The 24,531-nt window shown below is 51.9% G+C and overlaps 1 protein-coding gene across 1 annotated transcript in view; it reads left to right on the top strand.

Annotated features, from left to right (window-relative positions):
• The first annotated feature begins 743 nt into the window (after positions 1 to 743).
• Positions 744 to 24,531, top strand: part of TRIM62 (tripartite motif containing 62) — a 36,336-nt gene continuing 12,548 nt past the window's right edge. Inside the window, exons 1-4 of the mRNA XM_030942865.1 lie at positions 744 to 1,793; positions 17,104 to 17,199; positions 22,739 to 22,995; positions 24,321 to 24,436. Coding sequence (XP_030798725.1) covers positions 1,386 to 1,793; positions 17,104 to 17,199; positions 22,739 to 22,995; positions 24,321 to 24,436 — 877 coding nt within the window. The 5' untranslated portion in view covers positions 744 to 1,385. The remainder of the gene's footprint in view (positions 1,794 to 17,103; positions 17,200 to 22,738; positions 22,996 to 24,320; positions 24,437 to 24,531) is intronic.

Raw genomic sequence — 24,531 nt, 5'->3', positions numbered from 1 at the left:
CCCTTCTCCACCCCACCCCCGACAGTACAGAATTACTTGCACTTCCTTCACTTTGCTCTCCCCTTTCACGCCTCTATGCTTTTGCACAGGCTGTCTCCTCTGCCTAGAAATCCCTTATCCTCTCTCCATCTGGCACACAAGACAAATTTTCCTACTACTTTTCCTCCCTCTCTCCTGCACCACCCCTCACCCCTTACACACACACACACACACACACACACACACACAGCACTCCAAAATTGTTTGCCAATGGAGGCAGCCTCCGGGACCAGATGTTAGCCAGGGCTTTCCAAACTTCTCCCCAAGCACTCCTTAAGGAAGTGAAGAGGAAATGGGACCCCAGGGCTTAGGAGTGTGAGGGCCTTGAACTTGCTCTAAGCAAGCAGGGCATTTCAAGAGTTTTATCTTTATATTTTATGCAGAAGTTGTATTCCAAACATATTCTTGTTCATTTTAATACAAAATATGATTTTTTCTACATCTTCAATCAATGATCCAGAAAGATGCTCCTTGTTTATTTGTCGTGCTCTCAAATTAGCTGCTGTCCCTGCTCCGCCTCGCCGCGGGGACCCTAAGCGAGACCTGGATGCAGTTCCAAGTACACACCCCAAGGAACAGCTGGGGAGCCGGAGGATGGTGGGGGCGGGGCGGGGGGTCAACCGGCTGGCGGCCCCGCCCCTCCCCCGCCCGCTGCGGGGGCGGAGTTGCTTGGGTCCCGCCTACGGGGGCGGGGAGGTAGCCGCGGCCACCGGCAGCTCGGATTCGGCTGGTTCCGGGTTGAGAGGCTGCGCTGGACCGAAGCGGTGGCTGCTAAGCCCGTGGGGGTAAGGGGCCGCGCTGGGCCAGGGTTTGGGGCCGGGATCCGGCAGCTGAGCGGGCCGGCACCCCTTCTCTTCTCTGCCGGTCACAGCCAATGTACGGCTTGGCCTGGCTGCCCCCTCCCCCAGGATTCCCCATCCCCAGCTTCTCGCCCTCCCCCCAAAGCCCTCACCCCGGGATTTCGACCCCTTCAAGGGCTCCACCCCCCTCCGGGATCCCCTTCTCCCAGCTCCTATCCCTTAGGACTGCCCCGCCCCCTAGAACCTCCCCGCCAGGATCTCCGTCCCTCAGCCGCTCACGGCCTCCTCCCAGCGCCCATCGCCTTGAGCTGCCCACTACCTCTAGACCGCCCTCCCGGGCTGGCGTCCCAGGGAGTCTCAGCCGCGCACCCCTTCCTCGCGTTACCCTCCTTCCGGACAGCACCCCCTCCCTTCTCCGGTAGCTCCTACCCCTGCCTGTACGGGCCTCGTCCCCGCGCCCAGCCCTCGGTGCTGCCTCCGACAGCGCCGCGCTCTCTCGGCCGCCCCCCTGCCCCTCGGGCCCCCCTCTCTGCCGCCCCCGGCGCCATGGCGTGCAGCCTCAAGGACGAGCTGCTGTGCTCCATCTGCCTGAGCATCTACCAGGACCCTGTGAGCCTGGGCTGCGAGCACTACTTCTGCCGCCGCTGCATCACCGAGCACTGGGTGCGGCAGGAGGCGCAGGGCGCCCGCGACTGCCCCGAGTGCCGGCGCACGTTCGCCGAGCCCGCGCTGGCGCCCAGCCTCAAGCTGGCCAACATCGTGGAGCGCTACAGCGCCTTCCCGCTGGACGCCATCCTCAACGCGCGCCGCGCCGCGCGACCCTGCCAGGCGCACGACAAGGTCAAGCTCTTCTGCCTCACGGACCGCGCGCTGCTCTGCTTCTTCTGCGACGAGCCCGCGCTGCACGAGCAGCACCAGGTCACCGGCATCGACGACGCCTTCGAGGAGCTGCAGGTGCGCTGCTCGGGCGGCCTGGGGCAGGGGCGGGGCCGGGCTGGAGGTGGGGTCGAGTCGGGGGTGGGGTCAGGGCTGGACTGCGGGCCAGACCCAGTCAGAATGGTCCCGGGGCGGGGCCGCCGGCAGGGTCAGGGCCCTATCAGGAGTAACATGGGACAGGGAGGGGCGGGGCCGCCGCGGGGCGGGGCCGTGGGGGCGGGGCCTTGGGCAGTCCGTACCCGGCAGAATCTGAGACAGACCTGGAGTAGGGGCTGGTCCGTGGTTAGGAAGTCGAGGACGCGGATGGGACGGCGGAAACGAGTGAGATCAGAACTGGACCAGATACTGGGCTGGGGCAGGGTTGTGAACGAAGTGGAATCAGAGCTGGGGAAAGGCAGGGCCGCTGTCAGACTGAGGGCGAGGCCGCGAGGATGGGTCTGTACTAAACCGGGTAGCTGAGCTCTGGCAGGCTGGGGGTTCTGTGGGGCCGGAGACTGGATCAGATGTGCATCAGGACTAAGGGGAGTACGGGGGCTAGAATGTGCAGGACAGGTGAGGGTGAAACCTAATAGAGGGGTATAAGATAGGGTGCCAAACTGCTTGAGAGGGCAGGTTTGAGTGCCGAGGGTTAGACCAAGATGTATGAGGGGTTAAAACTGAGATCAGGTCCAGATACTCTACAACAAGTTTAGATTTAAGCCAGAGTAGAGGCCAGATTGAGTGGGGCCAGGACTTGAAGAGTAAAGACTTGGAGAATAAGGCCCAGATGTACGGTGATTCAAGAAGGGAGGGTCTAGACCCTAGACTCTAGGAGTCTCTAAGGGTTTTTGATTACTTCTTTGGCTCTGTCCCCCACATCAGGACCTTTGAAGACTAAGCGAAACGGTATATGCAGAGGGACCTGAGCATAGTTGGCAAAGAACTCTAGACTTCCTGTCTTCACTGACAAACTCCTACTCAACTTTTAAGGCCTTGCCCAAATGTCCTCTCTGTGAAGCCTTCTCCAAGCTCCACTGGTAAAAAAAAAAAAAAAAAAAAAAAAAGCATTAGAACTGCATTTCCCCAAATGCTCTCTATTAATAAGTATGAGAAATGTAGTATATTTTTTATACCCACCCCCTTGGAGAATTTTCAGTATGCATTTGCATATTAAAAGCTTAGAGAAGTCTTGCTGCAAATAAATCTATTTTACTGTGTTTAATAAAATGGTTCCCAAGCTTATTTGGGCCTGGAATCCTTTTTTCAAGCTAAATCACTGAAATCCAGCAGTCCCATGTTCCTGGCTTTGGGATACTAGTGGAGCACATAGTTCTCCAAGGCCAGAGACAGTATCTTGTTTCTCCTATCCATGGCCACAAAGCCTGGTGCAAGGCCTGGTCCACAGCACACACCAAGAAAGACCAAATGAATGAATGAAAGAATGACCAACCCTGGCCTAAGCTGGATGAGACTGTGGAGCATTTGGAAGCAGAAGGTTTTTGTCTCAAACATTTTATGAAAATGGAGTGGGCTAACTTGGGAGGTAATGAGCTCTCTGGCCTTGAGATAGTCAAACAGAAACTAAATAACTACTTTCCCCTGTATTGTAGGGGCTCCCAATCCCTCCACACACCAGTCTTTGAGTAGGCCTGCACCCAGCAGATGCCCATGGGCCTCAGGAGAAATGGCCCATGTTCACCATTGCCCCCTCCCTGTCCCTTTTATCTCGAAACTACAACTGACTCCCTTCCAGTCTAGCTGTCTGAGGATGAAGACCCCATCAGAGGGTGAGCAAGAGCCTGGGCCTCTGGGAGCCTGCACAAGGCTTGGCCCTCCACCCTCAGAGCCATCATGCTAGGCGCTGCTGCTGTCCATCTCCCCGTCTGTGGAGTCACATAAACAGGAAGAGTTTGAAGGGACTCTGTCTGAAACCATCTGTCCAACCTCTTCATCATGTAGGAGTGGAAAGTGAGGCCTGGAAAAGTGATGTGACTTGCCCAAGGCTACACTTCCAGACAGTGAGAGAGCCAGGGCTAGAGGGCACAGCCTGACCCAGATCCCTCTTCTCTGATCTCTCCCCTCCCTGTCTGACTCTCTAGCCTTTGCTTCAGAGGCTTGGTTCTCCTGTCTGCAAACCAGGGAATCCAGATTACTGTATGTTGGGCTTCTGTACTCTATCCCATGACCTGGGGGACATAGGATAAATTGAACATGTATTACCTACAAATACTATTGAAATGCTTCATTATTGGATGAAAAGTAAAACAGGACTGCCACTTGCTTACTCTCTAGCACACTGTCCTGGGGTTGGATACACTTGGGTTCCAAACCTGCTGTGGGCACTGTGTGCCCCTTGGTGAGTCACTTCATGTAACGTTGATGCTCTGTCTGTACAATGGGGTCCGGATGCCTCCTTCCTACCAGGACTTTTGTGAGGCTGACCTGGGATTACCCTGCTATTTGAGGTTCAAAGGCACACAGTACGGGCTGGAATAACATACAGCCCACCTTTTCTCTTTCTACCTGTGAGAGCTCATGTGCCCAGCTGAGTGAATGCCCAGACTCTCCTCTCTGGCCCGAGAAGGAGGCCTTGCTTTGGTGTGTCCTCGGGGCTTGGCAATTGGGTGGCAGAGAAATCTGCCTCCCCTCTGGAGAGGATGTGCTGCTGGGTGAGATTCAGGGCACCCTCCACCCCCACCTTCCTCTCCCTCCATATGGGGAAGGCAAGGCTTATTAGCTATTTATGCAGCAGAAATAAGGCTGAACCCACCCTCACATCCCCTTCTCTCCCAGCAGCTGATGGAGCTGGGGCCCTTCTGCAGAATTACGGACTCAGAGCTGGCAGGGTCATGCAGATCATCTGGTGCCACGCCCACTTGACAGATGGGGAAACGAGAGGGAGAGGGAGGAAGGGGACTTGCCCAAGGCCTCGAAGCCAGAGGAGGCTGGGCCTATACTCAGCCAGAGTCTCCCAACACCCTACCTAGCAGTTGGCCTGGAGCTTTTACATTTATTGTAAATCCTTGAGGCATCAGAGCAGAGAAATTAAGAGCCCTGCTTTGTACTGAGGTAATCTCAATCCTGGCTCTATCATTTACTGTGTACTTTGGGAAGATTATTTACCATCTCTGAGCCTTGGGTCCTTCATGGACAACATGGAAGTATTTATATTAGGATTAAACAAGATGATGTTTATAAAAGCTTAGTACCTAACAGCACTCAATAAATGACACCTATAGTAGGTTACATCGTACTCGGCACTGTTGACATTTGGGGCTAGATGACTGTTGTGCAGGGCCATCTTGTGTGTTATGGGAAGTCTGGCAGCATCCCTGGTCTCTACCCACTAGATGCCAGTAGCAAATTCCACCCACCTCCCAAGTTGTGACAATCAAAACCATCTCCAAGCATTGACAAATGTCTCCTAGAGTCAAAATCACCTCTAGTTGAGAAACCTGACCTAGAGAAGTCCTACTCAACTTTAAAACTTCAGGTCAAATATCACCTCCTCTGTGAAGCCTTCCCTGACCTACTAAGCACAATTGCTTTGTACTCCAGATTCCATCACAGGGGTCAGACCTGACACGCTGTGTGTCCTTGGTCACATTACTTTGCTTCTCTAAGGCTCCTTCTCTAAGGCTCATCTGTAACATGAGGATATGATATTCCTGGGAAGGATGTTGTAAGGGTTAGGGATCCTTTATCAGAAGTGCCTAGTACCGTGCCTGGCACAGTAGGTACCCCGAAACTATTTTTAAATATCTTTGTTCATTATAAAATTAACATAAGAAGCAGAGCTATATAATGTAAAAGTCCCCCCATAATCATACCCCATGAAACATGGCAGGAATTACTATATAGTTCTAAGGATTTTTGTGTAACCTGTGTGTATGCATGCATGCATATGTGTATGCATGCATGCATATGTATATGCATGTGTGCATGTGTTTACATGTGTGCATGCATGTGTATGTGCATGTGCATGTGTGTGCATGTGTGCATGCATGCGTGCATGTGTGTGCATGTGTGAGTGTGTTGGTGTCTTCCTCCCCACCTCCACTGCTGAGTACCTGGACCACTGAGCAAAGTGGAGGGAGGGAGCCCATTTCCAAAGAGTTCAGGGCTTCTCAGCCAATATTCATTGAGCCCAGTCTGAATGCCTGGGACTGCACTAAGGGCTTTTCTTGCATTACCTCATTTAATCTTCATAGCACCCTGTGGGATGGGTACTGTTATCTATTTCTTTTACTGATGAAGTAACAAACTCAGAGGAATTAAGTGACTCATTTGGTTACCCAGCTGGTAAATGGCAGGGCCAGGATTTGAAGCCAGTCTGACTAGGCCACATATCGTCCCTGAGCTGCCTCTGAGGGTTGGGTAATTGTCTCCCAGCCACCCTGCCTGTCCTGTATTGACAGGGCTAGGCCATCTGTCCCAGCTGACGCCCCGAGGGCAGGTGGTTGGGACGTCATCTTGGTCAGACCAGGCGTGGCATCCGGCCCTCTGGCCATCTCAGGTTCCTAACCCCCAGAGAGGGGATCCGATTCAGTCTCAGCCGCCCCCTCCAAGCCTCATGTGACCGTTGGAGCGCTTCCCAAGGCTTTCTTCATGCCAGAGAAGATAGCAGTGGGTCAGCCTTGGACACAAGCCCTGGCAGGCAGGGTATGGTGATCCAGTGACACCAAGGCAGCCACCCAAGGAGGGAGCGGGGCTGGGGGCTAGGTTCAAATCCCGGCTCTGGTTTCTTCCAGGAGAGGGGGTGACACTCTTTTGCGCAATCTGAGAAATGGAAGTAAGAACAAGCCCTCCTGCTTTATGTGTAAAGAGAGAGAAAGAGTTGCTAAATATCCAAAGAAATGATAGATTTAGAGGTACTTTATTTTGTAGCATAGAAAGGAAGGCAGCTGGGTTGTCTGTGTTCTGGGGAAGTGGCTCTGCTGTTACTTTTCCAAGGAGAGGGCAGGATTTCTCTGCCAACAGCAGCCTCTGTGAGGGCAAAGCTGGCTGGGCATGGTGGCATATGCCTGTATTCCCAGCTACTCAGCACAAAGTAAGTTATGGGACACTTACTGTGTGCCAGGTGCTTTGTTATGGGCATTTCATCCTCACAAGGACTTTTTCTTTCCCTCCTCCCTGAGTGGGACTGGGATCAGTACATCTCACAGATGAAGAAACTGAGGCTGAGAGATTCAGTAACTTTCCCAAGATCACACTGCAAGTAGGAGGAAGAGCTGAGATTCAAACTGGTCTTTCTGACTCAGAATTCACCCTCCTTCCCAACATGCCAACTGTCCCAGGGAGCACCCAAATGGGGAGGAACCTGAGAAACCATCAAAGAGTTGACACTCTCCCCATTTTGCAGATGGGGAAACTGGCTTGCCCAGGGTTAGACCAGAGCTCAGCTCTCCTGACTCTCAGTCCAGTGTTGTTTTCTCAGTACCATTTACCTTCCTGACCTCCATCTTTGCTTGAACACTCAGAGTGGATGAGGAAGATTTGGAGGTGAGTTCTGTCTTGGATTCAGGGATTCACTTAATAATTTCTGGGCTGGGCGCAGTGGCCCACGCCTGTAATCCCAGTACTTTGGGAGGCCAAGGCAGGTGGATCACCTGAGTTTAAGATCAGCCTGGCCAACATGATGAAACCCCCATCTCTACTAAAAATACAAAAAAAAAAAAAAATTAGCTGAGCATGGTGGCACATGCCTGTAGTCCCAGCTACTCAGGAGGCTGAGGCACGAGAATCGCTTGAACCCGGGAGGCAGAGGTTGCCGTGAGCCGAGATTGTGCCACTACACTCTAGCCTGGGTGACACAGCAAGACTCCATCTCAAAAAAAATTACATATACATATACATATGTGTGTGTGCATAAATGTATATACACGTGTATATGTGCGTCTATATATAGTCTATATATAGACATATATTTATACATATATATACAGGTATGTATATATACACACATATATACACACATATATACGTGTGTGTGTGTGTGTGTGTGTGTATATATACACACATACACATAATTTCTTCAGCCAGTATATGTGCCGTGGCTACAGAGGGCCAGCCCTGTGTTGGGCCTAGAAGAGAGCTACACAAGACCTGGCCCTGTGTGGTCCCGAGAGATAGGCCCATGAACTGGTAGGTTGCTGTAACTGAGGCTTGCTCTGTTGAGCTGAATCCTAAAAGATGTGCCGAGTGCTTCAGGCCAAGGAGCAGAAAGAAAGATGTTATGGACAGAGGGAATAAAAACATGCACAGCCTGGTGCAGAGCATTCCAGGGACCGGATTCAAGGCTTTGACAAGCAGGCACACTCTCCTTTCTCTCTCCCCCAGCCTACCTCTCATTTAATTTTAACAGTAACCCTATGAGATGGATCTCATTGCCCCATTTTACAAATGGAGAAACTGAGGCTCAGAAACGGTGCCTGGCTAAGCACAGTAGCTCACACCTGTAATTCCAGTACTTTGAGAGGTCAAGGCAGGAGGATTGCTTGAGTCCAGAAGTTCGAGACCAGCCTGGGCAACAAGGCAAAACCCTATCTCTACAAAAAATGCAAAAAAAAATTAGCCAGGCATGGTTTCATGCACCTGTAGTCCCAGCTGTTTGGGAGGCGGAGGTGGGAGGATCGCCTGAGCCCAGGAGGTTGAAGCTGCAGTGAGCTGCGATCATGCCACTGCACTCCAGCCAGCCTGGGTGACAGAGTGAGACCCCGTCTCAAAAAAAAAAAAGGAAAAACAGAAACTATGCCTAAGGGACTGGAAAGAGAGAAAGGAGAAGAAGTGGGAGGAAGAAAGGGGGGTAAAGAATATAAATGTATTTACTGCCTCTGAATTGTATACTTAAAAATGGTTAAATGATAAGTTATATATGTATATTTTACCTCAATAAATTTTTTTTTTTAAAAAAAGAGGCTAAGCACAGTGGCTTATGCTTCTAATCCCAGCTTTTGGGAGGCCAAGGTGCGAGGATCATTTGAGGCCAGGAGCTGGGAGTTCAAGACCCTCCTGGGCAACACAGAGAGACCCCATCTCTACAATAAATTTTTAAACATTATCCAGGCATGGTGCATGCCTGTAGTGCTAGGTACTTGGGGGGCTGAGGCAGGGGGATTACTTGAGCCCCAGGAGTTTGAGGCTATAGTGAGCTATGATTGCACCACTGCACTTCAGCCTAGGTGACAGAGTGAGCCCTTATCTCTAAAAAAAATTTTTTTTTTAATTAGGGGGAAAAAAAAAAGAAAGAAACTGTGCCTAAGGTCAGAAAACCACTAAGTGTCCCTGAAGCTGGAACTTGAACTCAGGTTATCTGAGTGTGACCAGGGACAGGATGGAGGTGAGCACACATTCAGGTGGTTTGTTGTGGCTGGAGGGGAGGGTGTGGCAGGAGGCAAGAATGGAAAAGTGAGGCTTGACCAGCACAGGAGGGGCTTTGAATGCTTGAATGTACACACACATGCACACACACAAGTATACATATACATATGCATGCACACACAAGCTCACACACGCATATGCATGCACCCACTAAGCTTGATGCTTAACATGCTAGGAAGCCAGAAACAGATGTGAGCAGGCAAGTGCAGCCCAGCCAGGTCTGTATTATGGAGCAAGCACTCTGGGGCAGTGTGCCAGGGGAGCGGGTGGGAGACCCTAGAAGCAGGGAGTGGCCAGATGTTGCCAGAGATCGTGTGGCTCAGAATTGCACAGGGAGGGTCGGGGCTTGAAGATATAGAAGAATTCCAGTCTGTTGGGAGGACCAGGAGCATCCAGTTCTAGGTATAGATGAAAGACTGGGGGAGGAAAGAGAGAGGCAAGTTCAAGTTTGTCACGGTCAGGTTTCTGGCATCCTTGGGTCAGAGAGGGAAAGAGAGAGCAGTACCCAGGCATGGAGAAGAGGAGGGGCTTGAGCACCTACTGTGTGCAGCACCATGCTGGACCATGTCATAGGAGCCATCTCACTTAGCCTTCATCACAACACTGTGAAAGCTTGTGGAGGTGAGCCCTGAGCAAAAGTCATGCAGTCAGGATTTGAACACAGGCTTTTCTGATGAAGAGTCCCTGAAGCCAGAGCCGAGATGGTTTTCCACAGCTGCTTTGTGCCCCGGGCCAGAGGGAGGGATGGCCTCACAGCAGGAGAGATCTGGCCTTGGGAACATTTGAGCCCTGCCTCTCTGTGCCCCCCCAACTCCTCTGTTGCCCCAGTCCTGGCTTCTTCATACCAATTAAGAGCCCCAGAGCCTCAAACTGGCATATTTGCATAACTGTGTGCTCAGGGCTGCGCAGACTCCACAGCCCCACCCTCTGAAGTGTGTCCTCCACAGTCACCTCATCCTGCCCTGCCAGCCCCTGCTCTGATGGGGCCCTGTGGAATCCAACTCTCCCAGGCTGACATTCAAGGCCTCCTCCAGTATCCACCCCTACCCTAGCCAGCCCCAACTGGCCTTTCCAGCTTGTGACTCCACCTACCTGTCACATGCCTGGCTGCAGCCATCCCCAACCACCCCCACTTCCTACACATGTGAGGGTGGGCCCCTACCCAACCTGTTCTCCCCACCTGCAATGCCCTGGCCCATCCTGGAGACTTGAAGGAACCCTGGCCATCCATCTTCCTTTTTCCTTCCGTCAGAAATAAAATCCTTCCTTGAAGCTCCCCCAGTTCTGAGTCTCAACTTTACATATAGTTACTATGATGATAATGACAACTAATATTGATTGAGCTCACCCTGTACATCATGTCAGGCCATGAATTAAGTCATTTCATTCACAGAGTAAGTCTATGGAACAGGTACTGTTAGGCCTTACTTAGAGGCCCGGCGCCATGGCTGATGCCTGTAATCCCAGCACTTTGGGAGGCCAAGGTAGGTGGATCACTTGAGGTCAGGAGTTCAAGACCAGCCTGGCCAACATGGCGAAACCCTATCTCTACTAGAAATACAAAACTACAAAAATTAGCCGGGCATTGTGGCGGGCGCCTATAATCCCAGCTACTCAGGAGGCTGAGGCAAGAGAATCACTTGAACCTGGGAGGCAGAGGTTGCAGTGAGCCAAGATCGCACCACTACACTCCCGCCTGGGTGACAAAGCAAGATTCTGTCTCAAAAAAAAAAAAAAAAAAAAAAAAACCTTTACAGATTTGGAAACCAAGGTGGAGGGAGGGTGCTGTGAGCACAGCCAGGTGTTGTCAGCTGTACTGGATCCTAGCAGGCCCTCCATGTTTATCCTGTTCTTCTTTGTATTTTACCTATTCAAGTTTCTTCCTCCTTCCTCCTCAACTAACTGCAAATTCTTCAAGGACCATGTATAGACCCACCCCTGGAGTGGCCAGCACAAAGCCTGACACTCACTGGGTACTCAGAAATTTTTGCTGCATTGATTTGCGTGGGAGGTAGGGAGGCCAAGAGATTTTGAACATGGATTTTTGGAGCCACTGAGAGCCTCCCCTCTGCCCTTACTAGCTGTGTGAACTTAGGCAACCGCCTAACCTCACTGACCCTCAATTTCCCCCTCTGTGAGATGGGCGAAATAAAGACATTACTAACCTTGTGAATTGTTGTGAGAATTAGGTGACAAGATGCCTGTGAAATTCAAACCCAAACCACACCCGCCTCCAGCCCCTCTGGTCCTGTGTCTTTGCTGTTACCGGGTGTCCTTCCTCAGGGTTAAGCTCTATCACTTGGGAGTTTATCAGGCTCCAGTTTCCTGTGTGACCTCTCTGCTGGAGTAAAATTTCCAGTTTGTTCTCCTCTGTCAAGCTGTGTGTGGCCGTGGGCCAGTCAGTCCCTTCCCTTGGGCCTGTGTTTCCTGTCCTGGCAATCCAAGGGGTTGGACCAGATGGTCCCTGCAGCCTCTTCCTGCTCTGGCCATCTGAGAAGGGAAGGAGGGGCCACCTGGACACAGTGAGGGATGAAGACACAAAGAAGCGACTAGGAAGCCGCATACGGGACACAGTGACTGCTCTGTCTCCCGAGCACCCAGGGTGTGCCAGGCTCTGTGCCCTGTGAGGCTGAACACTTCTTACCATTGTCTCATTTTACCCTCCCAACCCTAGGAGATATGATTATCCCCATTTTTCAGACAAGGCACTGGGGCACAGAGAGGTTAGGTGACATCCTAGGTTCACACAGCCTAGTGGGTGGTAGAGCCATTTTTCTAACCGAGGAAGGAGACATGTTGGAGGGGGAGGGGTGACACAGCTCAGGCAGCCTTCTAAGTCCTGCCTTCAGGACTCTAGGGTGTGGTTTTCCTAAGTTAGCTGTTCTCCTCGGGCTCTGCACCTAGCCCACCCAGGGAACTCTGCCTGCTGGGGGCCTTCTCTCCCCGCCGCACCCTTTCAGTGGTGAGCTCTGACCCAGCCTAGCCCCATCCCTGGGCAGGAACATCCTGAAGACTCAGCGAGGCCAGCGGTGTGTGGCCCTGTCCTAGGTACTGAGATTGTGAAAATCTCCCCTTTCTACAGTCCCTGCCCTCAAGAGCCCACAATCTAGTAGGGGAGATTTTTTTGTTTCTTTTTTTTAAAGACGGAGTCTCGCTCTGTCACCCAGGCTGGAGTGTACAATCTAGTAGGGGATTTTTTTTTTTTTTTTTTTTTTAGAGACTGGGTTCTGTCGCCCAGGCTGGAGTGCAGTGGCATGATCTTGGCTCACTGCAACCTCCACCTCAGTTAAAGCGATTTTCTCACCTCAGCCTCCCGAGTAGCCAGGCTTACAGGCAGCCGCCACCACGCCCGGCTAATTTTTGTATTTTTAGTAGAGACGGGGTTTTGCCATGTTGGTCAGGCTGGTTTTGAACTTCTGACCTCAGGTGATCCACCTGCCTCAGCCTCCCAAAGTGTTGGGATTACAGGTGTGAGCCACTGTGCCCAGCCTAGTAGGGGAGATTGACAGGTAACCTTGCAATTAAAATGCAGTGTGTGCCATCAGGGTACAAGTGTGGGACACTGTGCACACAGTTTGAGATATGGACTCCCAGGGGAGGTGACATTTGCTCTGGGTCTTGATTGATATGTAAAGGCCTGGAGAGCCGTGTGAGCTGCTTAGTGTGTCTAGAGCAGTACCATCCGCTAGAACTCTCTGGGAGAATGGGCAGTTCTGTGTCTGCACTGTCTGATACAGCAGCCCATGTGGCTGGCAAGCACTTGAAATGCGACCAGTGCAACCAAGGAACTGAATTTTCCATTTTATTTCATTTTAATTAATTGCAATTTAAATAGCCACGAGTGTCATATTGGACAGCACACATCTGGACCAAGAGCTAGGACTGGAGAAGAAAAGGTTGGGGCCAGCAGTGAAGAGCCTTGAATGTCACCTTAAGGCTTTGTGCCTTTCTTCCCAGACAATGTGGAAATCTGTGGACTGGCACAATGGGGAGAGTGAGAGGGGAAAGCATTTATAGATCTGCCCTTTAGAACAATCACTGCAGCTGCTATGCAGGGCACTTGGAGCAGCAGGAGAGCTAGAGGCAGGGAGGAGCCTGGGGCCACAGCCCAGAAAAAAAGTGGTGAAAACTGAACCAGAGGCAGCACACAGAGAGGAGAGAACAAATTCCAGAGCAAACCTGGTAACTGGATTGATTGGCTTGGAGGCGGTAGGACTCAAGGATGACTCTCACTCCGAGGTTTCTGGCTGGGATGGAGTTGGGGGAGGGGTGCCCTTCACTGAGATGGGGAATATAGGGAGAGGAGCAAGTTTGGGATCTCCTAACACGATCGCAGCATTCCCCGTGATGTAAGTGTCTGTGTCCCCGACTGTCACCCCAACATATGCACACCTTGTGGCATCAGGTTTGGGACTCGTCCCTCATCCCTGTCCCCATCCCTGACACAGCACCATGCGGGGCCCAAGGTCTCGCCACATGTTTGTGGAATGGGCAAATGAGTGTTCCGATTCCCCCAGGATCCAGAAGGAAGGAGCAAGCCCGCTGTCCTTATTCCCTGACTCCAAAATCTGGGAGGAATTCGTCCAGGTTTCTCGAGTGCCCTGAGCAATGTGAGGAACTCAGACTCCAAGGCAGTTTCTTAGAAATCCTGAAGAGCTGCCTGGGTGGCTGGGTCTTCTGTGGACCCACAGGGACCTCCAGAGGGAGAACTGTAGCACTCGGCCCATCTCCTCAACATCTGCCTCTAAGCCACACTGTGTCCCAGGCTGGACAGCCCAAGGCTGTCAGGGGCACCTGAGGAGCAGTCTTTCTACTCTCTTAGGCAAGCAAGATTCCTCTGCTCCAAGGACTGCATCTGCTCAAGCTGCATATGAATGTTAGGAATGACTTTCAGCTGTTAGTAACAGAGCCCTGGCTGAAGTAGCTGCAGTCAGATGGGGTGCATTTCTCTCTCATATAAGACAAGTCTCTATGAAAGGACTCCAGGTAGGGGGTGCTGCAGCGGGTTGCACTGGCTCCTGAGAGCTGATTGTGTGCATCTCATCCCAATGCCGAGTCCAACTACTACTTCACATGATAACTTGAAATCCACTTGAGTGGGAGCATTCACACCATGGAAATTGGCACTGTTGGGGCTTAAAAAAAGTTTTTCCCAGACAGCCAGCTTCCTAGCATGTCACTGAGTAAACCAATGGTGTGGCAGCCCCACAGTCATCAGGGACTCAGGCTCCTTCTTCCTTCTACTCCTCTGGTTTCAGCTTGTGACTTCAGTCTTTACAGTTGCCTCATGGCCTGAGATGGCTGCCAGAGTTCCAACCATTGCATCTGCATGGGCTCTCAAAACGAGCAGCTTATTTTTTTCTATCTTACCCCCATTTTCATGGCTGGCTCCTCCTCATCGTTCTGCTGTCACCTCCTTAGAGAAGCCTTCCCTGGCCACCCTACCTAAAGTCTCCTTCATCTCACACTGCTTTATTTTCTCTGGAGGACACACCATATTGGTAACCTCGCTCCTTTATTATTTTCCTTGTTTGTTGTCTGTCTTCCCCACTAGACTAGTCTCTATGGTCAAGGACTGTGTCTGTCTTGTCCTTTGCCATATCCCAGTGCCTCAACAGTGCCTGGTACATAATAGTTGCCCAAGAAATATTTGTTAAGTGAGTAATTGATAGTATTCAAAGATAATTTTGTTTTCTGCATTGTTCCATCAGCATGTCATCATGAACATTTTCCCACGTTGCTGCCTAGTCTGTAAAATTAATTGAACTAGACATTTACCGAGGCCCTCCCTGGTCTGACAAGCTGAATGAGTGGGAGGGAGGTGGATGTGAACAGGTAAGTCAGCCTTCCTGGCACTGCTCACAGCCCAGGCTGCCTGGGGAACTCAGAGGCCATTTCCAGGAATTCTATTCACGCAGCAAGCATCCTTGAGTCCCATCTCAGTGCCAGGCTGCTGCTGGGTGCGAGGTATATGGAGAGGGAGCAATAGGAGCCGACCTGGAGGACTCATGGGCCAATACGGGGACGGAGGAGAGACAGACAGGAAAACAACTGGCGATAATACAATGGGCTAGATTCCCAATGCCTGCAGACAGCTGGACCCTGTGCTGGGGAGCACTCACCTCCACACCCCTTTTATCACTTGACGAATAATCACTGAGTCCCTGGGCATAAGGCAGGGAACGAGCCAGACAAGATTCCTACTACTCTCATGAAACTCACATTCTAGTGAGGAGACAGGCAGTAAAGATACAGTCAAATACATTCAGACAGCAGAAGGTACAAGGAAGACCATGAATCCAGATGCGTGACAGGGTATGAGGAGGTGCCAGTGTGCGTGGGGTCGTCAGGCAAGACTCTTCAAGGAGGTGGCAGCTGAGTTAAGTTAATGGTACAAAGGAGTCACCATGAGAAACTCTTGAGAGTGGAGGCCACCAGCCAGAGGGAATAGTCCTAGGGCATAGGTTGAAGGTTGGAATGAGCTCAAGATGGTGGAGGCACAGGAAGAAGGCCACTGGCTGGATGGGAGTAACGGGGGAGGGTTTTGGAGACAGAGGTGGGATCAGAAGGTGCCCCAAACTCAGCAATCGAGATGAATAGTATTTAATGCAATGTTTCTTAAATCAAAATAAATGCAAAAAACCCATGATGAACAAAATTCAACATTTCAAACAAGGCCAAGATCACTAACGGTGCTCTGCTGAGCCACACTGCAACCTGAGACAAAGGAAAAATCAGTGATGCTGATCATGCTTTTATTTAAAATTCTGATATCTTGTGTGTCGTGGATTTGTTGTTATTCATCGCAGGAGTCATCATGGTAGAAAACGTGTCACCAGGCATCAAGATCATGGTCTCCACAACCAGGCTGCCCGGGTTCCCATTCCTTCTTTACCGTTATATGCTTATCTGTATGCTGTGGGGCCAGTTTCTTGACCTCTCTGTATCTTTTTCTCCATCAGAAGATGGAGATAATAATCGTGCCTCCCTTAGGGTTACTAAAAGGCCCAAGTGAATTAATACAAGCAAAGAGCTAAGAACAGTGCCCAGCCCACTGTAGCCCTCAGAGAACGTTGGCAGCTAGTCTGTAGCATTGGACTGGTGCAGCTTTTGTTCCTTAGAGCAGCGGTCCTCAACCTTTTTAGCACCAGGGACCAGCTTCATGGAAGACAATTTTTCCACAAACCGTGGGTGGTGGGGGTGGGGTGATGGTTTCAGGATGATTCAATCACATTACATTTATTGTGCACTTTATTTCTACTATTATTTCATTGTAATATATAAGGAAATAATTACACAACTCACCATGATGTAGAATCAATGGGAGCCCTGAGCTTGTTTTTCCACAGCTAGACAGTCCCATCCGGGGGTGACAGGAGACAGTGAGTGATCATTAGGCATTAGATTCTCATAAGGAGCAGGCAACCTAGATTCCTCCCATGTGCAGTTCACGCTTCTATGAGAATCTAATGCTACCACTGATCTGACAGCAGGTGGAGTCAGGTGGTAATGCCAGCGATGGGGAGCGGCTGTAAATACAGAAGAAGGTTTGCCCCTCCCCGCCACTGCCCAGCTCCTGCTGTGCGGCCAGGTTCCTAACAAGCTGCGGACCGATACCCATCTGTGGTCTGGGGGTTGGAGACCCCTGCCTTAATTCTAAGGGGGGATCCAGGGCCAAGTGTGGGGAGCCAGAGAGTGTGTATGTGGAAGCTGATTGTCACAGAAGCCTCTAGGTTAGCCAAAGAGGAGGAGGCTGTTGCAAAGATGTGGGTGAAAGATAGGGACGGATTCTGGAGATATTTAGGAGACAGACTCTACAGGACTTGCTGGTGATTGAACTGTGACGGGAGGCAAGTGTTGGAGGTGGGGACAGAGGCCAGGCTAACCCTCAGCGCCTGCCAGTGGTCAGGGATGAATGCCTGGGCCAGGCGCGGCCCCCGCCCCCATCCCGGCCGTGTGTGTGTTTCAGAGGGAGCTGAAGGAACAACTTCAGGCCCTTCAAGACAGCGAGCGGGAGCACACTGAGGCACTACAGCTGCTCAAGCGACAACTGGCGGAGACCAAGGTGAGCCTGGCCCTGGCGCAGGGGCGGGGCCGACAGAGATGAGGGCAGGTGTTTGAGGGGCGGGGCTAGCTGGGGAAGGGGGCGGGGCCTCGGGTGTGCCCGGAAACCGGGCTTCAAGGAGCCAAACCTGGAGTGAGAAGGGGCAGGGTGGGGAAGATGGTGGGGCGTCCGTTAAGTTAAATGGGGCGGGACCCACCCCATCGTGACTGGCGGTAAGGATTTGGGCTGGTCTCTGGGTTAAGGATGGGGCCATTTCTCCCTTGCCACTTTGGGTGGAAGTTGAGGCGGGTTCAGGGATCCTCCGGAAACCGCCGCCCCCGCCCACCCCGGCGTCCTGAAGGGCTAAGGAATGTGCTCAGTCTCTTTTTCCTCTCCCCTTTTTAAAAACGCCCAAGCCTGGTGTGGTGACACACACTTGTAGTCCCAGTCTCTTCAGAGGCCGAGACGAGATGATGGCTTGAGCCCAGGAGTTTGAGACCAGCCTGGCCAATATAGAGAGATGTCTTCTCTACAAAAAATAATAAAATAATAATAATAATTGAATATAGCTAGGTGTGGTGGCACATGCCTGTAGTCCCAGCTGCTCTGGAGACTGAGACAGATGGGAGGATCGCCTGAGTCCAGGAGTTTGAGGTTGCAGTAAGCCATGATCATGCCACTGCACTCCAGCCTGGATGACAGTGATACCCTGTCTCTAAAATGAATGAATGAATGAATGAATAAGCCTATTGCCTAGGAGTCAATCCTGAGCATGTCCCCTCAAAGCCCTCCAGAGGTGGCCCAGCCCTGGTATCATCTCCCCTTAAGCTCAGGCCATGGGATACGGACTCTGAAAGGTAGGGCCAAACTCTGCAGCCTCTGGCTACCGTGGTTTGGGAAATAAACAAACAAACAAACAAACAAACCTTTCCACTGACCTGAGAAGGACATGGGTTCTGATCCCACCACTAACTCACTGTGTGACTTTGGGTAAATTGCATGCTTTTCTGGACCCCCAGCCTTCCCATCTGTCCAGTGGGGACTGCCAGGCTCAGTCCAGCACTCTGGGACTGGAAGGGCCGGGTGGAGTCCCCACTGTACAGTGACTGTGTCGTGAGGCCTGGGGTGATTTCAGGCTGACCCTGCTCTGTCAGCAGAAGCTGCAGAGAGCCTTAGGAATGCACCGGGCCTCTGGAGGTCATCCTGGGGCCTGGAGACACCATTGGAAACCCAGATCTGTGCCCCAGCTTGGCCACCAACCCACTGTGGGGTCTCAGGAAGGTCATGACAAACAATTCTTAACAGAACATTCCAGAGTGCCTCTGGGCAGGACCTTCAGTGGGCAACAGGCGATAAACAGTCACAGGATGCTGGCCTCATTGCTTCTCACAGCCTCAGTTTCCCCATCTGTCTGGTGATTCTGTACCTCTCAGATGATGAGAAGCAAATGGAAGCCTCTCTCTGGACGAGAGGGGAGTATTATGGTCTGTTCCTTCTCCCCAGCAGCACTCTCTTCTCTTCTCTCCATGCCCCATCCCGTCTTTGTTTTTCTCCACTGACCTCTTCCTCCCCCGCTTTCCTGTCCATCTGTCTGCCTCTGGGGGGTCCTGTGGGGCCACGTCCCCCTCCAGTTCCCCCAGCCCCACTTCCTGTCTGGACTGGGGTGTTTATACAAGAAATGCCTATGGATGCTTTGGAGGTCATATTTCACCTGGTGCCTGACTCGGCTTTCCTGCTGTGCCTGCCCCTCCAATGGCCCGGCCTGAGGGCCTGTCTGATCTCCCTCCTCAGACCCTGTGTTTTCCTTGGTCGGCGCCCTGGCAGGGTGATGCATTCTTGGCAGGGTGTTTTTCTGAAAGGGCCCCAGCGCCTCCAGGCCCCAGGGTGCTCCAAGGGATGTGGTGGGTTGGGGTGGGGGCTGTTTCTCCAGCCACGGAGCTGACAGGAGGGGGTTGGGGAAAGGGTGACTCTCTGCCCTAGAAAGAACTAGAATAAATGGGGTACACCAGTTGAGCAGAACTTTTCTCTTTGCTGAGAATCATGTTCCCCTTCATTATCCTGCCAACCCACAGAATGTCACCTCCATGAGAGCAGGATTCCCTAAAACCTAGCACAGTGTCTGGCACACAATAAGTAGTTATAAAAAAACGTAAGTGAAAAGAAAAAAAAAATTGGCTGGGTGTGGTGGCTCATGCCTGTAATCCCAGCACTTTGGGAGGCCGAGGCGGGCAGATCACCTGAGGTCAGAAGTTCAAGACCAGCCTGACCAACACGGTGAAACCCCGTCTCTACTAAAAATACAAAAATTAGCTGAGCGTGATGGTGGGTGCCTGTAATCCCAGCTACTCTAGAGGCTGAGGCAGGAGAATCGCTTGAATACAGGAGGTGGAGGTTGCAGTGAGCCAGTATCGAGCCACTGCACTCCAGCCTGGGCGACAAGGGTGAGACTCCATCTCAAAACAAACAAACAAACAAACAGGAAAGAAAAAAAATCGTCCCAGGTAGGAACTGTTATCTCAATTTTATCAGTGAGGAAACTGAGGCACAGAGAGGTTGAGTGACCAACCTGAAGTCCCACAGCCAGTAGATGGTAACTTGGGAGTTTACCATCCAGTCCTGTCAGAGTCCAGTGCATATTCCAGCTGGGATGTCTCCTGGAGTATCCTGGAAGAGCTATGGCTTTGTGGTCAGCAAGCTGGGTAGGTCAGTAGGACTCATTGGGAATGTACTTGGGGCTCCAGGGGTGGCTGTCACTCTGATGTTCCACTGCTGGCTGCCCTGTCCCTGCCTTCCTCCCTTTCCCTCCCATCCTCCGTCCTTGAGACATTGAAACCCCAGCCTGGAAAAAAGATGGAGCCTGCACCTAACTCTGCAGAGCAGTCTTGGACAAGACTCTGCCCTCCTTCCCTCCTTCACCCCTCAAGGAGCTCCTGATTGCCAGCCTTGTACCAGGCCCTGGGATGGGCACAGGGGTGCAGAGCCGAAGTAGATGTCAGTCCTACCCAGCAGGAGCTTACTCACTAGCCAGGGAGACAGAAAATGTGGGACAATGTATTAAGACTATTGACAAAAGGCTCTGGGAACATCCAACTGCCTGTAAGAGAGGAAAGTTATCTCTGAGGAGGTCACTTTCAAGCTAGGTCTTGCAGGATGAGTAGGAGTTTGCCAGTTGAATACAGGGTTTGGGTAGGGTCATTCTAGGCAGGTGGAGTTGCAATGCAGTGGCACTAGGGAGGTAAGCTGGGGTTAAATTGAGAAGGTCCTTGAATGCCAGACTAAAGAGTTTGGTATTTTACTGCACGTCAAGGAGCTAAGGAAGGTTCCTAAACTCAGGATCATCTGTGATCCAGTTGGCACTTGAGAAGGATTACTCTGACAACGAGTTTGCTGGCAAAGGCAAGAGTTGACTTGTAGATCAAGTGAGTTGGAAAGACCTGTGGGACCCCAGGGGGATGTGTTGGGGAGACCATTGGAAAGATGGGTGTGGCACTCAGGAGACAGGCAAGGCCATCCATATGGACTTGGAAACCATCCTTAAAGCAGTTCGAGCTGAAAATGAGGGCGGGTGTAGAGGGTGAGGAAGGCGCTGACCTGGATGAGCCCCAAGGAACATGGGAGGCAGAGAGGCAGCAGTCACAGAGATGGGAGGCAAAGCAGAACTTTCAACTAGGAGAGGGTGGCCAGTGGGCTAAGTGCTGCTGCAGAGTGGTCTAGGAGGAGCCAGAGGAGCAGCTGTGGAGTCTGGGCACCTGTGGAGGGCAGCTCCAGGTGGTGCAGGGATGCCGGACCCCATCTTCCCCATCAGCAACATGCCACTGCAGAAGCCTCCACCCTTCCCGGGTGAGGGGGCTCAGGAAGGCCACGGCAGCCTGGCTGTGCATCCCCAGCCTCTCCTCCACGCCCCTTTGTCTGCCTGACATTCTGGGTGGGCATGCGCAGCAAGGCTGGCCCGCCGCCAGCAGTTCTTCCTGCAGGCCAGCAGCCGCGCATCAGGGAGGGAACAGGCCCTAATTGAGCCTTTGTGGAGCCTCCCACAGAGCCCTGGGCACTGAACACAGTGGGGTTTCTGACTCCATGAACTCACAGCCAGAATCCCACAAAGTAAAATTGCAGAGGCAGGCCCCACATGCTGCTGCAGCCTGGCCGCACTTCTGTAGCCCTGTGTTGTCCTGACGCTAAGCCCTTCCTCATGCGGCTCCCTCTGCCTGTTCCCCCCACCCACAACTGACATCCTGCCCATCCCTCAGGGCCCAGCTCAGAAGCTGGCTCTCAATGAAGACTTCCAGGAAACGCTTATTAGAATTGCACTCTTCAATAACCAGGCTCTTTCTCTGCGCCATGGGGTGTGTCACATACCACCTCCTCATTTCATCTTCACCACAATCCTCCAGTGCAGGTTTTGTTACCCCTTTCACAGATAAGAAAACTAAGGTTCATAGCTCTTAGGCAACTGACATTGCCATAGCTAGAGACCCAGAGTTAGAATCCTTACGCAGGCTCTCGGGCACCAAACCTGTGCCCTTCACTTCTTCACCCTTCCTGAGCCTCACAGTGCCCGTGGGGGCAGAGAAAACCATGAAAGTTCATGCTTACCTCCCTGATCCTGTCCATAAACACCAGTTCTTGTTCCTTAGCCAGAGGGTCCTAGAGGTAATGGGACACAGCGAGTAACCACCAAGGTTTTCTCAGCACGTTGCAGTTTACAAAGCTCTTTGATGTACGTGATCTCCTTGTCATCTTTCCTTGAGCCTCCTGAATGAGCCCCATGAATGATTTTTTTTAAAAATAAAGACTTCAGCTGGGCGCAATGGCTCACGCCCATAATCCCAACACTTTGGGAGGCCAAGATGGGCACATCACCTAAGGTCAGGCGTTTGAGACCAGCCTGGCCAACATGGTGAAACCCCATCTCTACTAAAAAAACAAAAATTATCCAGGCATAGTGGCGGGCTCCCCGTAATCCCAGCTACTAGGGAGGCTGAGGCTGGAGAATCGCCTGAACCCAGGAGGCAGAGGTTGCAGTGAGCCGAGATCGCGCCATTGCACTCCAGCCTGGGTGACGAGCAAAACTCCATCTCAAAAAAATAATAATAATAAAAGTAAAAAAACAATAATAAAGACTTCACTATGTCCCTGAGAGAATATCTTCACCCTGCCCCCTAGCCCTCACTCCAGCTCCCTCATCCCTCCTACCCCCAAGCCAGAAACCTGGGCATCATCCCCAGCTCCTTTCTTTTCTGTACCCCTCTAGCCAACACAGCAGAGTCAAAGAGGCTGCCCTCTAGATGTTTCTCAAACCGTGTTCCTCACCATTGCTGCGGCTCCTCTAGTTCAAGCCTCATTTTCTCACCTGGGCCATTTCATTAGCTATTTAATGGACCACATGGAACATGCCCATCCTTTCCTACCACCATGCCTTTGCACGTGACATTCCCCACACCACGCGTGCCCTTTCCCACCCTTTCCTCTCTGCGTGTCAAGGCTCTCGATTTCCTCCTCTCACCCAGAGATCACTCCATCTGCTCCCCCAACCATAACCCCTGACGACTGTCCCCCACAGTCTTCCACCAAGAGCCTGCGGACCACTATCGGCGAGGCCTTCGAGCGGCTGCACCGGCTGCTGCGTGAGCGCCAGAAGGCCATGCTGGAGGAGCTGGAGGCGGACACGGCCCGCACGCTGACCGACATCGAGCAGAAAGTCCAGCGCTACAGCCAGCAGCTGCGCAAGGTGCAGGAGGGAGCCCAGATCCTGCAGGAGCGGCTAGCCGAAACCGACCGGCACACCTTCCTGGCCGGGGTGGCCTCACTGTCCGAGCGGTAAGTGCCACCTGCCAGGGGCCCTCCCCGGCTGACCGTCCCCTCCTCAACCCATGCTGGGCAATGGGAGTGGAGGCAGGTGGGATCCTTAGCAGAGAATTCTTTCATTCAACTCTTCATCAAACATTTATGGGACGTCTGCTATGGGTAGGAGCATGAAGCCTTGAGTATGAAGCCAATGAGGCTTGAACTAGAGGAGCAGCAGCAATGGTGAGGGACACAGTTTGAAAACCATCTAGAGGGCAGCCGCTTTGACCCTGCTGTGTTGGCTCTAGGGGTGCAGGAGAGAAAGGATCTGGGAATAAAGACTTCATGTGTTTACATTATTATATATGTAATATATTCTGTATACCTTATAGATAGTAGATAACATTTAAGTGTTTACAATCATATAATACAAATAGATATTATTTTATTTATGATAATGTTGGCATTACATGACATTATATAAAGGCTTTATATACTGTAACCCTCTCAGTCCCTTTGAAAGTAGTTACCACTGTCATCATCATTTCATGCATGTAGAAACTGAGGCTCCTGCTGGGCGCCCAGCACTTTGGGAGGCCGAGGTGGGTGGATCAGGAGTTCAGGTGGGTGGATCAGGAGTTCAGGACCAGCCTGACCAACATGGTGAAACCCCGTCTCTACTAAAAAAAAATACAAAAATTAGCCGGGCGTGGTGGCGGGCGCCTGTAGTCCCAGCTACTCAGGAGACTGAGGCAGGAGAATTTCTTGAACCCAGGAGCAGAGGTTTTAGTGAGCCAAGATCACACCATTGCACTTCAGCCTGGGCAGCAAGTGAAATCCGTCGCAACAAGTGAATCCGTCGCAAAAAAAAAAAAAAAAAAAAAAAAAAAAAACCTGAGGCTCCAAAAAGCTACATCAGTTGGCCAAGGCCCCCCATCTGGTAACTGGTAAGCCAGGATTCAAGCCTAGGTCTCTGTGACCCCAAAGCTTCCCTTAGTAGTAATAACACTTAGTCATTGGTTTGTCGGTGATCAACGCTGATTGCTAAGATCATGAATTTGGCGTTGATCATGAGCCAAGCACTGTGCTGAGCATCTGTATATGTTATGCCATGTAATTCTCACAAAAAGCCTAGAAGGCTGATGCTAGCATAGCACCCATTTTAAAGATGAGAAGACTGAGGGAATGGTTAGAGAGGCCAGAAGCAGCACAAGCAGGCACTTGAATCTGAGTCCCACAGACTTATGGGACTCATGATCACATCCTATGCCAGCTGCCCTGAAGGCAGCTGTGGGGCCCCTGGCATTGGGGCAGGAATCCAGTCCCTGGTGCAGCCCCCTTTCCTGCTCTCCTTCCAGGCTCAAGGGAAAAATCCATGAGACCAACCTCACATATGAAGACTTCCCGACTTCCAAGTACACAGGCCCCCTGCAGTACACCATCTGGAAGTCCCTGTTCCAGGACATCCACCCAGGTAAGGCGTGGGTCATCATGGTCCCAGCCCAGCCCAGCCCTCTGTCCTAAACACAGCATGGGGCAGCTGGGGTGAGTGAGCAGAGTGCCTTGCGG

Source organism: Rhinopithecus roxellana, chromosome 12 (assembly GCF_007565055.1).
Source record: "Rhinopithecus roxellana isolate Shanxi Qingling chromosome 12, ASM756505v1, whole genome shotgun sequence".
NCBI classification, from domain to species: Eukaryota; Metazoa; Chordata; class Mammalia; order Primates; family Cercopithecidae; genus Rhinopithecus; species Rhinopithecus roxellana.
This window is presented reverse-complemented; position numbering and strand designations above follow the sequence as displayed.